General features: G+C 49.9%; 1 protein-coding gene across 3 annotated transcripts in view; it reads right to left on the reverse strand.

The window, feature by feature from the left end:
* LOC131135042 (spectrin beta chain, non-erythrocytic 4-like) overlaps positions 1 to 14,560 on the reverse strand; it is a 34,928-nt gene that overhangs the window by 2,269 nt on the left and 18,099 nt on the right. The window contains exons 1-18 of one of the 3 annotated variants that reach the window (XM_058080838.1): positions 13,564 to 13,774; positions 12,797 to 12,943; positions 9,165 to 9,428; positions 8,423 to 8,647; positions 8,258 to 8,347; positions 7,912 to 8,190; positions 7,670 to 7,800; positions 7,388 to 7,592; positions 6,993 to 7,238; positions 6,404 to 6,538; positions 6,085 to 6,329; positions 5,883 to 6,021; positions 4,978 to 5,062; positions 4,624 to 4,820; positions 1,993 to 2,951; positions 1,808 to 1,868; positions 1,473 to 1,729; positions 607 to 777 (exon numbers count right to left, since the gene is read on the reverse strand). In XM_058080838.1, coding sequence (XP_057936821.1) covers positions 607 to 777; positions 1,473 to 1,729; positions 1,808 to 1,868; positions 1,993 to 2,951; positions 4,624 to 4,820; positions 4,978 to 5,062; positions 5,883 to 6,021; positions 6,085 to 6,329; positions 6,404 to 6,538; positions 6,993 to 7,238; positions 7,388 to 7,592; positions 7,670 to 7,800; positions 7,912 to 8,190; positions 8,258 to 8,347; positions 8,423 to 8,647; positions 9,165 to 9,428; positions 12,797 to 12,919 — 3,812 coding nt within the window. In that variant the 5' untranslated portion in view covers positions 12,920 to 12,943; positions 13,564 to 13,774. Of the gene's footprint in view, positions 1 to 606; positions 778 to 1,472; positions 1,730 to 1,807; positions 1,869 to 1,992; positions 2,952 to 4,623; positions 4,821 to 4,977; positions 5,063 to 5,882; positions 6,022 to 6,084; positions 6,330 to 6,403; positions 6,539 to 6,992; positions 7,239 to 7,387; positions 7,593 to 7,669; positions 7,801 to 7,911; positions 8,191 to 8,257; positions 8,348 to 8,422; positions 8,648 to 9,164; positions 9,429 to 12,796; positions 12,944 to 13,563; positions 13,775 to 14,560 lie in introns of those variants that run through there. The other 2 variants (XM_058080837.1, XM_058080839.1) reach the window with 2 other exon arrangements.

Below are 14,560 nucleotides of genomic sequence, written 5' to 3' on the forward strand. Positions count from 1 at the left end.
GGTCTTGGGCAGACCTTGGGATATTTGGAGAACCTTGAGAGACTGTTTGGACCAACTCGACAGTCTTTGGAACTTTTCTGGACCAATTGAAAACTCTTAACAGAATTATTTAAACCAAGAGAAGAATCTTTAGGAAACTTTAGGAAACCAACTGAAAGTTTCAAAAGACTTTTTGGACCACGTCTACGCTTTTGAAACGCAACTGGAGATGATTCAGATAAGCAGCACCTGGAGCATCTTTAAAATCTTTTGGACGGTTGAACAGTTGTTAATACAATTTTGGGCCAGCCGAATAGTTTTTCAAGACTTTTTTTGTCCAAGTGAAGAGTCGATGGAACCTTTCTGGTCCATGTAAAGAGTCTTTGGATCCTTTTTAGACTAACTGGGCAGTGTTCTGAGACTTTGGATCAGTTGAAAAGTCTTAAAAGACTTTGGAACTGACAAGTCTTTAGATGCTTCATCGACCAACTGAATGGTCTTTGGAGCCTTTTGGTCCAAGTGAAGAGTCCTTAAAGACTGTCTTGACCACCTGGACCATTTTCTGAGACCATTTTTCAAGTCTAATACGAGCATATTAACATGTGAGTAAGAACAAACAGGTCGTACTTGAGAGTGAAGACGTTCTTCTTCTTCTTGTATCCATTGGTGACGTCACAGTGACACTGGGCCAGGTTGAGCAGCGGCTCGTTGTTGTATGCCGTGGTGGTGTTCTTGGCGTCCTTGTAGAAGCCCAACTCTCCTTTGTTCAGCACGCAGTACAAGTTGACCCAGGACCTGCTAAGGTGCGAGAAGACCGGGTGGGAGGAGTTGTGGGTAGGGGTCGGGGGTCAGGTGAGAGGGAAGGAGGAGGGGGGTGGAGACGCGAGGAGTTAGGGGGCGCTGCAGTGTAGCCGCTGCTAAGCTAACACCTCACTCACCTGAGCTTACAGGTAGGTGGGCGAGAAGGACCAACACCAAGAAGGGAGGAGGAGAAAACACACTGCTAAACAAACACAAGACGGACGCCAAGGGAGGGAAAGGGAGGACGTGCGGGGCGGGGGGACTACACACAGCTCGAGCGGGGAAAAGTAAGCGGAGCTTAAATAGGACTTACCTTAGGGGTGATGGAGGTGGGGGGGGGCAGCAGCCAGCAGAAGCGAGGATGGAAGCAGACAGCAAAAAAGTTTGGTTAAAGGACAACTGTAAAAACTGTGAACCGTCATCAAGGTGGTCCTACTCCAAACACGGACACCCCTGCTTCCATGCACATTTCAGGGAATGTCCGGGGAAGACATTTGGTCCATGCATCGAGGCCATAAGGTGCATGGTGGGAGCTTTTTTTGCGTGTGCGTTAGGTCAGCCGAGCCACAAGACTGTTGGTTCTCTCCGGAGGAGGCAGCTAGTGCAATCATTACTTCAAATGACTTAACCAGTGCGGTAAACACCTTGCATCATGCAGATGTGCTGCTGGCATCAGGACGCAGAAGACCCACCTGTTGGTGCTCTTCTTCAGACTCTCGATGTCCAGCTTGCGGAAGAGGAAGCCCTCGTGGTGAGCGCTGTGGGTCGGCGGCTGCAGGACCGCCGGGCCGCTCTGGGCGGGAGCCGATCGGGATCGCCGTGTTGCGTCGCCCGCCTCTTTGGGCCGCGGTCGGCGCCGCGGTTTGGGTCTGTCCCGAGCTCGAGGCCGATCGGGACGGGAAGACTTCTCTGGTAGGCCGTTGGGTAGGCGGGGCACCTCGCCTCGGGCCTGGAGGGGGTGGAGTCAGCAAGGTGAAGATATTTACGTACATTAAAAGTGCACATCAAAATTGCAGAAATCTCCAACCTGTGCTGCTTCTCTCTCCTGAAGCTGCTCCACTATTTCTGCCATGGTGGCTCTCCTTTCTCTGTGCAAAAAAAGCAGTTAGCAGTGAATTAAATGTTCCACGATGAAAGTTCAGACTTCCAAACTGAACTGGACAGGATGGATTAGTGGACATTAAGAAGCATGGGCGGCATTAAACATCTCACCCTCCCCCTGAGCGTCTGTCAGAATGTTCCTTCCCGGTGTCGTGCTCACTGGACTCCTGCCTCTCCAGCCGGTGTCGGTCCCTCCTTCGTCCATCGAGGCTCCCGTGGCCCTCCTGCTCGCTGGACGTCTGCCTCTCCAGAGTCCGCCTCTCCCGCCGCTCTGCATGTTCCCGCCAAACCTCCTGAGGAAGCTCATCCCTGCGAGCTTGAATCAGCTGCTCGCTGGACAGCTGGCGTTCCAACCTGTGCTCCTTGTGAGAGGTGTGAGTCTGGACCTGCGGCTCAGGGTTAGTCCTGGAGGGATGGTGCCCTCTGGCAGGTTCTCCGTGGAGCCTGTCCCTGTTTGGCTCTTGGAGAACCACCTCAGCCATAACGGCCACCTCGGCTCTCTCGGTCATCATCTCCCGGCCTTTCTCCCTGGCCTTCTCCAGCCTGCTGGCAACTACCAGCGGCGTCACCGCGTCATCCAGGTGTTTGATTTTGGGTTGCCGTAGATACGGAGACAGTTTTGCATCCACCTCTGCTGCCGGCTGAAGGCGAACCTTGCTGGTGCTTTCCCGCACCTGATTGGCCGAAACCAACATGGCGGCTGTGGCGACGGACAAAATGGAGGAAGGAGCGGGTTGGCGGAGCCCTGCAGCCACACCTGCCATGCCCCTGTGACGTGCCTCCAGGCTGTGACGATAACCGCTGCCATTCATCACAGGCAAGTAGCTGGTCCCCGTGGAGCTCAGTCGACGGGCGGCGGCTGAAGGGGAGGGTGTGGGTGTTGCAGGCGAGGGTGAAGGCGGGGTGCTGGCCTCGTTTTGTTCATAGATGGTCTGTCTCATGACGGGGGAGAGTGGGAGGCGTGGGAGGGTGGAGGGGGCAGGTGAGGCATCTTGCGGGTCCAGGAAGACTTTACGACCCAGTAAAGGGGTTGCTGGCTGCTTGCTTTGCTCCGCTTTCAGCTTCTCCACCTGTGCAGACAACCAGAACCCTGTTAACATCTACCTGCGGGTGGCTTGAACTATTAACTAAGAACCAGAGAAGCTTGCATGGATCTCAGATTTTGCTCTGAAATGTAGTAGGAACCTGCTTATCTCGGCTTTTGGCGAAATCCAAATTAACTATTGCTTGCACATTTACTTGTGACTTTCCCTGAAGACCTGTCTCGGTGGGTGGAGGCGGGGCCGGTAATATATGCACAGAGTGCAGAGCAGTGTAACAGTATAAATTATATGAGTAGATTGAAATATTCATTCATTCATTCATTTTTTACTGCTTATCCCCATGAGGGTCGCAGGCATGCTGGAGCCTATCCCAGCTGTCTTCAGGCGAGAGGCGGGGTACAACCTGGACTGGTGGCCAGCCAATCACAGGGCACATATGGACAAACAACCATTCACACTCACATTCATACCTATGGACAATTTGGAGTCGCCAATTAACCTAGCATGTTTTTGGAATGTGGGAGGAAACCGGAGTACCCGGAGAAAACCCACGCATGCACGGGGAGAACATGCAAACTCCACACAGAGATGGCAGAGCGTGGAATCGAACTCAGGTCTCCTAGCTGTGTGGCATGCACGTTAACCACTCGAACACCGTTCAGGCTAGATTAAAATATATTCATTCATTCATTCATTCATTTTCTACCGCTTATCCTCACGAGGGTCGCGGGGGTGCTGGAGCCTATCCCAGCTGTCTTTGGGCGAGAGGCGGGGTACACCCTGGACTGGTCGCCAGCCAATCATAGGGCACATATAGACAAACAACCATTCACACTCACATTCATACCTATGGACAATTTGGAGTCGCCAATTAACCTAGCATGTTTTTGGAATGTGGGAGGAAACCGGCGTATCCGGAGAAAACCCACGCATGCACGGGGAGAACATGCAAACTCCACACAGAGATGGCAGAGCGTGGAATCGAACTCAGGTCTCCTAGCTGTGTGGCATGCACGTTAACCACTCGAACACCGTTCAGGCTAGATTAAAATATATTGTCTTATATTATTTTCATTGTACAAAGTAAAAATATTGTCACCTAATTGAGACACAAGGACACAGTTTTTCTTCTATTTGAGCATATTTTCATTTGTTTTCTATTTTTATTTTTATTTTATTATATTGCAGCGACAGGAGTATTGTGTATGGTTCTGAGCTGTGATTCAGGGTTTGAGCTATAGGGGGCAGCGGTGTTTCCTGATCGTTAGAGCCAGCCCAAGAGAGAAGAAGAGCTGCTGAGTCACTTCTTGCTATAAGATGTACAGCCAATAAAAGGCTGAGTTTTGCACAGTCATCCTGCCTCATCCTCATTCCGCCGACATTACAATATTTTATACATTTATCGAACAGAGCTGCAACGCTGGCCTCCTTGTGTGTCTCCATTACATTGAAAATAAAGCTTTTGTAAACATTTACTGTGTAAATTGTGTGATACTGTGCATCTTGACAGACGCTGCTTGACAATAATGAGGAAGTTAACAACAATACAACGCATGTCGACATACACAGAACAATTTTTATGGAAGTGACCCCTTTGTCTCTTAAATTTTATGTAAAAAAAAAAGTTAAGTTAGTCAGTCTACAAGTACGCAAGCATGTGAATTATAAGTGTCTCCTTCCTCCGCATTGAATGTAATACCGTGGTGAGGCGGCGCAGTGAGCTGAAGCGCTCCTCCCAGGTTGCGGCGGCTTTCCGAAAGGCTTCATGTCGTCGTATCAGCTGCTCCACCTCGTCCACGCTTGCCCCGAGTTCGTTGCTGTTAACCAGCGGCTCCTGCGCCGTCAGCCACGCCTCCGCCACCACCGCCTCCTGAGCGAACTGATGCACCTCCAGCACTAAAATCACAACAAGAACATCAACAACGTGAGACAACCGGTTAAATGCACAAAGTTGTGGACATGTCACTATTTGGTTAATGATTGATGATGTCAGTGTTTGGGTGGTGGGGGGGGGGGTGTCTGTGTGTAGTTGTGGGCTGCAGTGTGTGCTCACATTGCTGTAGGACCTCCCAATGCTTGTCCCACTTCTCAGACAGCTCGTGTTGCTTAGCAACCACCTTGTCCAGCTTCTCCTTGATCTGCAGGCAACATCAGCAACGTCACCATCACACCAGTATATTCTGTCACGCCCCTACGCAGGGGACAGATATTTTATTTCATGACTTGCTGGCACACATAAAATAAATATAATTTCAATGTGAAAACAAAAAAATTAAGTCAGAAACTCAAAGTAGAACCGACGCTCTCCCTCACTGCGATGAGCCAGATGAGGTGTTTCGGGCATCTGGTCAGGATGCCTTCCGGACACCTCCCTGGGGAGGTGTTCAGGGAACATTCGACCTGTAGGTGGCCTCGGGAAAGACCCAGGACGCGTGCATGTGTGTCCTTGCGTTCAAATTTCACTTACAATTTAACCTTTTGGCTGCACGGCGGACCAGTGGTTAGCTCGCAGGCCTCACAGCTGGGAGACCTGAGTTCGATTCCACCCTCGGGCATCTCTGTGTGGCATTTTTGCATGTTCTCCCTGTGCATGCGTGGGTTTTCTCCGGGTACATCGGTTTCCTCCCACATTCCAAAAACATGCTAGGTTAATTGGTGACTCCAAATTGTCCATAGGTATGAATGTGAGTGTGAATGGTTGTTTGTCTATATGTGCCATGTGATTGGCTGGCCACCAGTCCACTCTTCTGCTGTCTTGTGGCCATTTTTATGGCTTAAAACAGCTGACGTAAGCACTTTTGATAAGCTCCATGAGGTGGGACAACACAATTCAATCTTCCAAACACTTCCACAGGCCGGATGAAATTGCATCACGGACCAGATTTGGCCCCCCGGCCTGAGTTTGACATGTGTAACATATTGTATGAAGACCCAGTTGGACTTGTGTTGATCTCTGACCTCTTGTGCTGCGGGGTTTCGAGCTGCCAAAAGCGTCTTCCCCATCTCGATACATTCCATTACGCTCTGACTGCGAGCGTCCACCTCGCTCTTCAGACTCTGGTGATAGTTCATCAACACCTCCACAGACGACACGTCCCTGCAGATGTTCAAGAAGTTCATGAGAGACATCATCAGGGATACAGAGTTACTGTAGATCTACCTCGGCTTTTCTCCCGTCCCGATCTGACAGATGATAGAGTCCATCCACATGATCTGATCCCGGACCAGGCTGAAGAACCTCAGCTTGTCCGTCTCCGTGGTGATCTGCACCCGACACTCCTCGCAGGACGTCAGCAGCTCCTTCCAGCACTGCATGACTTCGTGCTCGCGGCAGGCGATGGCTTCTGCCTTCTCGCCCGCGTACACCGTCCTGAGCTGGGCGGCGCTCTCCTGCAGCTGGCGTACCTGACAAGAGACACAGAGGGGTGCCGACTTAGTAGCACCAGGAGGGAAGGCGTGTGAACTTTTAGCCGCTGTACCTGCGTGACCAGAAGCTGGATATCCTGTTCGAAGCTCTGCAGGAGCCTCTGCAGCGAGCTGGTGTTGGACGTGCTGCTCTGACGACCGCGGACCTCCGGTAACCTGCGATGCTTGTCCGCTATCTGGCACAGAACCTGGAGAAATGGCAATCTGAGTGTCAGAGGCTGAAGAATTAAGAACTAATCAGTTTAACAACTCATTCATTCATTTTCTACCGCTTATCCTCACGAGGGTCGCAGGCATGCTGGAGCCTATCCCAGCTGTCTTTGGGCGAGAGGCGGGGTACACCCTGGACTGGTAGCCAGCCAATCACAGGGCACATATAGACAAACAACCATTCACACTCACATTCATACCTATGGACAATTTGGAGTCGCCAATTAACCTAGCATGTTTTTGGAATGTCTGAGGAAACCGGAGTACCCGGAAAAAACCCACGCACGCACATGGAGAACATGCAAACTCCACACAGAGATGGCAGAGGGTGGAATTGAACTCGGATCTCCTAGCTGTGAGGCCTCCGTGCAGCCCCTAGTTTAAGAACGAATCAGATAATTTGTTATTAACAACACTCATCCTCCTCCTGACCTCTCTGCAGTCGGAGAAGAACTTGTGCAGCTGGTGCGAGGCGGCCAGCATCTGCGCCCGGGTCTCCATCAGCTCCAGCAGGTCGGCCCAGGACTCGTTGACGCCATCCTTCCACTCGGCGATGGTGGCGGCCTCGGCGTGGCCGTAGTCGATTAGCTCGTCCACCATCTGGTTGACGGCCGTCACTCGCTCCTGGCCCACATTCCCCGTCTCTGAGGCAAACTCCGTAAACTTCTCCTGGAGCAGCTGAAGGTACAAAGAAGGAGGAACTTAATAATAAAGTAAGTACTAAAAACAGCGTTGAAAATATTAAAAAGGCCAAAAAAATCACTAGTGATGCCTAATGTGTTAATTATAATATGAGAATTATTATTTTACGATGGCTCCATGCTTACAGTGACGTGCTCAAAGTCTTGGCCCAGTTCCGGTGAGCTGGCCACCACCTCCCTTTGAGCGATCCACTGCTCCAGCTCGTCCACCTCCCTGTTGAGCTGGTAGAGCCAGTACTGCTGCTCCAGGCGGCTCTTCCTCTCCTCCACCAGGTCCTTCAGCGACACATACAGGCGGTCGATCTGCGACTGCCGCTTGCTGATCTGCTCGCTGAGAACGTGAGAGTCACACAAAATATATGTAATAACATTTTACACGTATGTGTTTATTTGCGTGCGTAAGCTAACCAGTCAGGGTGTCCTATCTCCAGCAGCTGCCGACATTGTTGAGAGAGCAGGCCGATGGTCTCCGCATAGTCTTCGATGGTCTGCTCCAGGACAAGATGCTTCTTCAGCAGCTGTAAAGTGCTCGGCTCATCCTGGAAGGAACAAGATGAAGGAGACGGGGAAGAGGTTAGTTCCTTGCGATGTTATTATTGGACATACGTATTTGGAGAGGTCGGGAAGTGACGATGGGATGTTCTACTCACCTTCCCCTTCTCCTCGTTCATCATGTGCAGCTCCTGCTCGCTCAGCCAGGCCTCCACCTCGGCCGTGTCGAAGTAGTACTGCTGTGCCTGGTACATAGCATCCAGGACCAGCTGCCTTCGCTCGGTCTCGGCCCAGAGTAAAGCCCACAGTTGGGCCAGCTGCTCGTGGCCCGCCCTCATCACGTTGGCTTCTGGGCTGCGGATGGACGCAATGATCCCCGCCCTCTCCAGGACCTCATCTACTCGCCCTTGGTGGCCGTGGAGCTCCCTCTGGAGTGTCTGATGACACAAGAGTGATGCTTTACTTCTCCTATGCGCACTTTGAGGGCGATCTGGATGATCTTACCTGGTTCTTCTTCATGAGCTGCTGGACCGACTGCAGGGAGGAGCCGTGCTCCTGACTCATGGCCAGTGGAAGACGCTCCTGCACCCACAACTGCAAGACAATCACACATCATAACATGTACGTATGAGCTGTCATGTCCACATTTCCAGCGAGACCAGGACTCACCATTTCATCCTCCAGGTCTCGTCCAACTTGGTGCACCTCCTTGGACGCCAGCAGGAGGCGTCTCCTCTCCTTCAGGGGCTCAATTAGGCGCACCATGCGGGCCTCCACCGCCGCTTGATGCTCAGCGACCGTCTCCTTGACCTGTGTCTGCTGCGGTATGGAGGTGGCCTGCACCTGCAGCTGCCCCACCTCCTTGTACCACTCCTCCATCTGGGACTCCATGGTCTGAGGAGGTGCATAGAACCTTGTTAAATAGTGCCACTGTACCTAATATAGTCACATGCCACACCAACGGGTTGCAGCACGTGCATCTGTCATCCATGCTGAAACAAGTAACAAGGAAATGCTAACTTCCTTAGCATGAGTGCTGATTTAAATCACATAGATCGAGGAGATATTGACATCTTTATGGAATGATATCCCCCAGTATCGCCGCCCCTGAGGATGGCTGTCGTATTGCAAGTTGTACTGTGGGGAGTTGAGCATGGCGGCAAAATAAGGGCCAAAGAAAAACATAGTGAAGGTTACTGTACCCTTGTCAGGATGGAGTGAGGATGAGGAGGAGGTAAAGCACAGCTAATGGCAGCCTGCTAAAGGAAGCTGAAAGGAAGCATGCTGTGGGAGAGCAAGAATGGTGAAATGAACATGAACGTGTGCACCATCTGCTGGCTGCTCGTTTAACTACAGCCCCCAAATGCTCAATGCTGATGACCTCTGATGAAAATTCTTCTGTGGTGCACACCTGCAGTTTTTTCAACTGCCTGTTGACGGTGCTCAGGTCCTGCCCTCGGTCCACGAAGGCCAGCTGTCCCTCCAGCTGGCCCAGCCTCTGGTCCAGGCTGTGGTAGCTCTGGACTAGGAGGTCGGCCTTGTTGGCCTGGAAGAGCTGCTGAGCTTTGGCCTGCGTGGTGCTCTCCAGGTCCTGCCAGCAGTCCCGGATCTCCTCCAGTTTCCTCCGGACCATCTGGCTAAGCTCCGGCTTCTCCTGGATCAGCTGCTGGCCCTCCTGGACCAAAACATGGCTTTGTCAAACTTGTCAATGGAACATACACCATTAGCTTGTATGATCATCAATTAATGTAAACAAAGACGACAGATGACCTTGTTTGTCAACACCTCTGTGTGTGTGTGTGTGTGTGTGTGTGTGAGAGAGAGAGAGAGACAGGAGGACAAGACCACGGTATTGGGGGGAAGGGAGTGCAGATAATGTGCCATTATATCACTCACACACACACACACACACACACACACACCAGGTCGCTCCCTTCCCCCAACCAAATGTTCCTCCTATTTGTCTCCTTTCACGGCTCCAGAAAAGGATGATGTCACTCAGACAGTGTTTGGTTTTTCTCATTAAAAATGTCTAATAATTAATATGGCAACAAATTGAAGTATCGTTATGTTGACATCGTTTATCACCCATGTAACGGAAGATAATAACGCCAGCCAGCAACCAACTACAGTCTTCGCTTGGAAGCACAAGAAAGTAAATTATTGTAAAAAGGCGTCCTGCGAGTGGGAGGGCTGCGTGGGCCGCTGCAGCTTAGCCCACAGGCTCCACGCTCAAACCGAAACAGCCTGAGCAGCTCCTCTGCATACAAGCATGTCCATTTGCAACTATTACCACGCGAGAGCTTGGCTAAGATGGGCCGGCAGACGCCAACAGTTCCAGACTGGCGTGTGTCTAATCGCAACAGACGTCTGTTCGGCTCCAAATGTCGCCCAGGATGCTCCAGCGTCAATATTTACCCCGAGTGTGAAAAACTGTCTCCTTCCACCCGAGATTCATTCATTCGTTTATGCTACATCCCAGCTCTAAAGGTGGAGTCCTGCAGGACGCTGGTGTTTCCTTGGAGACACCTAAGGCACTGAGGGGGGTGCGTGTTCTGCTTTTGTATGCCGCTTCATATAAGAACACCTCTACAGTCTACAGTGGAACCTCCAAAAGTCTAAAAGCTCCTGAAGATACCAGACTCGGAATTCCGCCCTGGATTTGGATGTCGGCCTTAAAGTGACCCTGACGTGGTTGGTGTTCCCAAGGCATAGCTGAATTGGCTATATTGTGGCATGGCAACACAACGTGAGGCGCTGGGAATTCAACAAAGTAAACAAAGGAGTACAATTTGCGCTTCCGATTTCACAGCTTCGCTTTATCACAGTTTTTCCAAATACATTCATTCATAAATCATGCTGTTTCGTGGGTGAATAAAGCCTATTATTAGTCTAAACACATGCATATTTAAGCAATGTTTTTGCCTAAATTCAGCATTTTTCAAGCATAAATTCAGCTACATAAACTAAAATGTAAATACAAAGCATTCAGAAGGCGTTGTGATGATATGTAGTATTCTACGCTGGTCGCTAATTGTGATGTAACTGAAATGTTCGGTGAGACACACAAGCACCAGACTCCATTGCCGGAATTATTGATCTCACAACAGGTGCAATCATGCCTATGCCAAGCTAAAACTCAACCCTGAACGCACAACATCACATTTATGTCTGACCCCGCCTCCCCCCACTCAGCTCTACTAGCACTGGAACACATTTACAGCAAGACACACAAGCATGAGTCCTATTTATGTCTTATATTATCTTATTACACCTACTATATTGGGTAATACCAGTGTAAAGGTGACTATAGGGGTGTTATTTCATGTCTGGAGGGCTCTAATAATGTTAAAACACGTACTTAGAAGGTTGGAATCAGGTTTTTGATTCTACAAATATATTTATAAATAAGGAATCCTACTTCCTACTCTTACTAACTGATTAATGGCAATAAACAAGGGATGACAGCATGAGCACGTAGTTGTTGTACCCCCTGCTGCTTACTGCAGAAGGCAAGTCTTGCCATGATTCAACAGCTCCAGTGATGACGTCAGGACAGAAGAGACTCAGCTCAGTGACTGCAGGCCAGTCGAGGAGCCAGATCGACTTGTTTACTAGTGAACACCGGCCGACAAACATGCTTCAAAGCGTCCTTGTCTGCGGCGAGAGCTTTTTCAACAGGGACAAAAATAGTGCGGAGAATCTCAGAGGACCTCGCTGAGAGAAGAGACGTAACCAGGACAGTGAAAAGCGGCCCAATCAGAAGCAAAAGTGAATAAGCTGCTCCTTGAATCAGGACGTTGTCCTCCTCCTCCTCTGATTGGAGAGCTCATCACAGGCACCAACAACATCATAGTGCAGAACATTGAGGACAGAATTGACCATAAATTCATCCTGCTGCAGATCCACTTGTGTTTTTTTTTTCCCACAGTACACGTCTGTTAAAAATCTTCCTCCCCTGAAGCAAGTCATGGTGTGCCTCGGCTCGCGTGCACACGTGAGAGCGAACGCATCGCCGTGCTCGACGCTCTCTCTGCTCCCAGCGGGGGAGTTGAATTTCAACCCTGCCCACTTCCACACTGCAGAGGAAGCGCGGTGCAGCACGATGCCCGAGTGCACGCGTGACTGGTCTCCTTTTGCCGTATAACGTTGAGAGGACTCCGAACTCGTAACTTAAGCACCGCAGATTTGATCCAGCAGCCGAGTAAGATAGTGTGAAACATCAGTTCTAATACAAAAACATTTGTCTGTGGGGGGGAAAATGAAATTTGGCCTTGAATTTTGGACAATATTACACGTACCACACTAGTCCGTCTGTCCTGTACGGTATTGTTTTGTGCGATGTCTTGCTGAATTGCTACATTTTTTTAACCTAGTGTTAACCACCAAACAACCCACCATGGGGCCAAAGAAAGTTGCGAGTGCCAGCAATTTGCTAAAGAAGGTGTGAAACACAATTCAATTCTATTTTGCAAGAATGTACGAGTAGTCTGCATCAACAATAAATTCCATCCATACCTCATTTACAATTATTTCACATTGTATTCTCTATAATTGTATAATTGTATTCTCTATCATTTTGTCAATATTTATTATTTATCCATCCTAGGGCTGTCAAAAATAACACGCTAACAAATGTATTTAATTAATTACGTTGATTTTTTTTTTTTTAGCAAGCACGCCTCTCTGTTATGACAGAGTTATGACCAGTCCAGGGTGTACCCCGCGTCTCACCCGAAGACAGCTGGGATAGGCTCCAGCAACCCCCCCCACGACCCTTGTGAGGATAAGCGGTAGAAAATGAATGAATAAATAAAATATATGTTTGTAGTTTTTTTCATTTTTTTCATTTTCATTTAATTACAAAACAGCTATGACAGCATATGTTGCTAGAAATAAATGTAAGCATAAAAAATCTGGATTGATATGTGTGGTCAAATAGAAGTGGTATGCTGGTGTGTCACACGCTCTCCACCTGGCATGCTACATGTTTTTAGCAACACTTAGCAATCGCCCCTTAAAAAAAAAAAAAGCAAAACTCACCCGTTCGATCTTCTCCAGCCATTCTTTATTCTGGGCCAGCTCGGCCATGAAGGCCTGGTGCTTCAGCCATTTCTTGTGAAGCTTCTGGGTTTCGTCGTGGCTGCTGTCCCTCGCCATCAGCATCTTCTCGCACACCCAGTCCCCCAGCTGGACCACAGGAAGAAGAAGACCGGTTAGTCACAGCTTACATAATAGATACACACACACATACACAGTGGGCATGGGCATAAGGTGGATGTGGATCGTTTTGAATGTAAAACTGTAATAATAATAGTAATAATCACAAGACAGAGACATATATTGGGGTTTGTGACGTTAGCTTGTCTACAACTTTTAGTGCATTGTTTGTTTTCTTCTGCTGGACTGCTTTTACATGTTGGCAAGCTCCTATTTCAACAAATGTAAAAATGTTTAGCTCTGATGCTTTTCATTGGCTTAAACCTGGCAGGTTAATGTGGCAAAATAAAAAGAAGTTTAAATGTGTTTGCTTGGCAAAAACACAATTTAGGAGACACGCATGTCTTAAGTCACTAAGTCACAAGGTCAAAGGCACACACACGAAACAGCAGACGCATGTCGTCGCACACGTGTGTGCCAGCAAGCATGGCGGCAGGAATTCCCATGCATGCGCACACACACACACACACGCCCGCACTGACAACATCACTAAGACATTTAGGTCAGCATCCTCGTCTCCCGGCAACAACATCCACACAGCCGCATGCAGCATCTCCTCTTCCCGCCTCCCAACGCAAACACGCTTTTACCGGTGCTCTTTAGCAGGAACGAGCCGAGGAAGGCGTGGGGCAGGCGGTGGCGTCCACAGGCGTCCGCATCCTCGCCTGGGACACGCTCCGCCGCAGGGAGAGCGATGGAGCAGGAAGGAGGAGAGGCAGCCGCACAAAAAGGTGTGCTGACACCATCGACGGGAGACGGACACGCGCTCTCTCTCTTGCTAAGAAAGAGGCGGGGCTGAGCTGTGACGATCACGAGGGCACGAGGACAGAACGGACCAAAGCCGAAGAAGATGAAGAAGAGGAAAAATCCCCCTCCCTTCAGAAACAATAAAATGGCAGGCGGCCGAGATGATGCGCTGGCCCCTCCTCTCTGCCTCCTACCTTCCATGGGCGAGTGAGCGAGAGAGGGGTGGAGGGATGGAGGAGTAGGGAGGAGCAAAGACTGGATTGGGATTTTTTTTTTGGAGGGGGGCAGGTTTACTGGACACATCAAATGGTGCTGGCATGGATGGGGTAAAATGGGTGGAGGGGATGGTGAGAGCATTTTCTTTTTCTTTAAAAAGGGACACAAAAGCTACCCACACACAGCGCCTCCACCCCCACCCCCACCCACCCCATCTCTGCAGCAGCCCAAAGAAGCTAAAAAGCCTCCGAGCTGCAGTCACATCACACAGACAAAGTGACAGCTAGCGCCGGACACACTGGACCCCACTGGAGCCCCTAAACGTACCCAGGAAGCGTTTCATGGCGAGTGAACATGCAGGTCAAAGTGCGCCGAGTCCTCTGAGGCTGTAAATGGATTGTACGGTGGGATGGGGGAGGAGGAGGAGGAGGAAGGAGAAGCCTATGCGGTCCTGAAATGACCACGCCGGTCACAGTCAAAGAAGCTGCTATAACTTGTGTACTCATAGACGCTCATATGATTATCAGTACGGGCCACGTAGACACTACATGTACATCAGTAGTACAGTATACTGTATGCATATACTGTACGTACACACATCTAGACACACTCTTGCTCTTGTGA

Source organism: Doryrhamphus excisus, chromosome 8 (assembly GCF_030265055.1).
Source record: "Doryrhamphus excisus isolate RoL2022-K1 chromosome 8, RoL_Dexc_1.0, whole genome shotgun sequence".
Classification (NCBI taxonomy): domain Eukaryota; kingdom Metazoa; phylum Chordata; class Actinopteri; order Syngnathiformes; family Syngnathidae; genus Doryrhamphus; species Doryrhamphus excisus.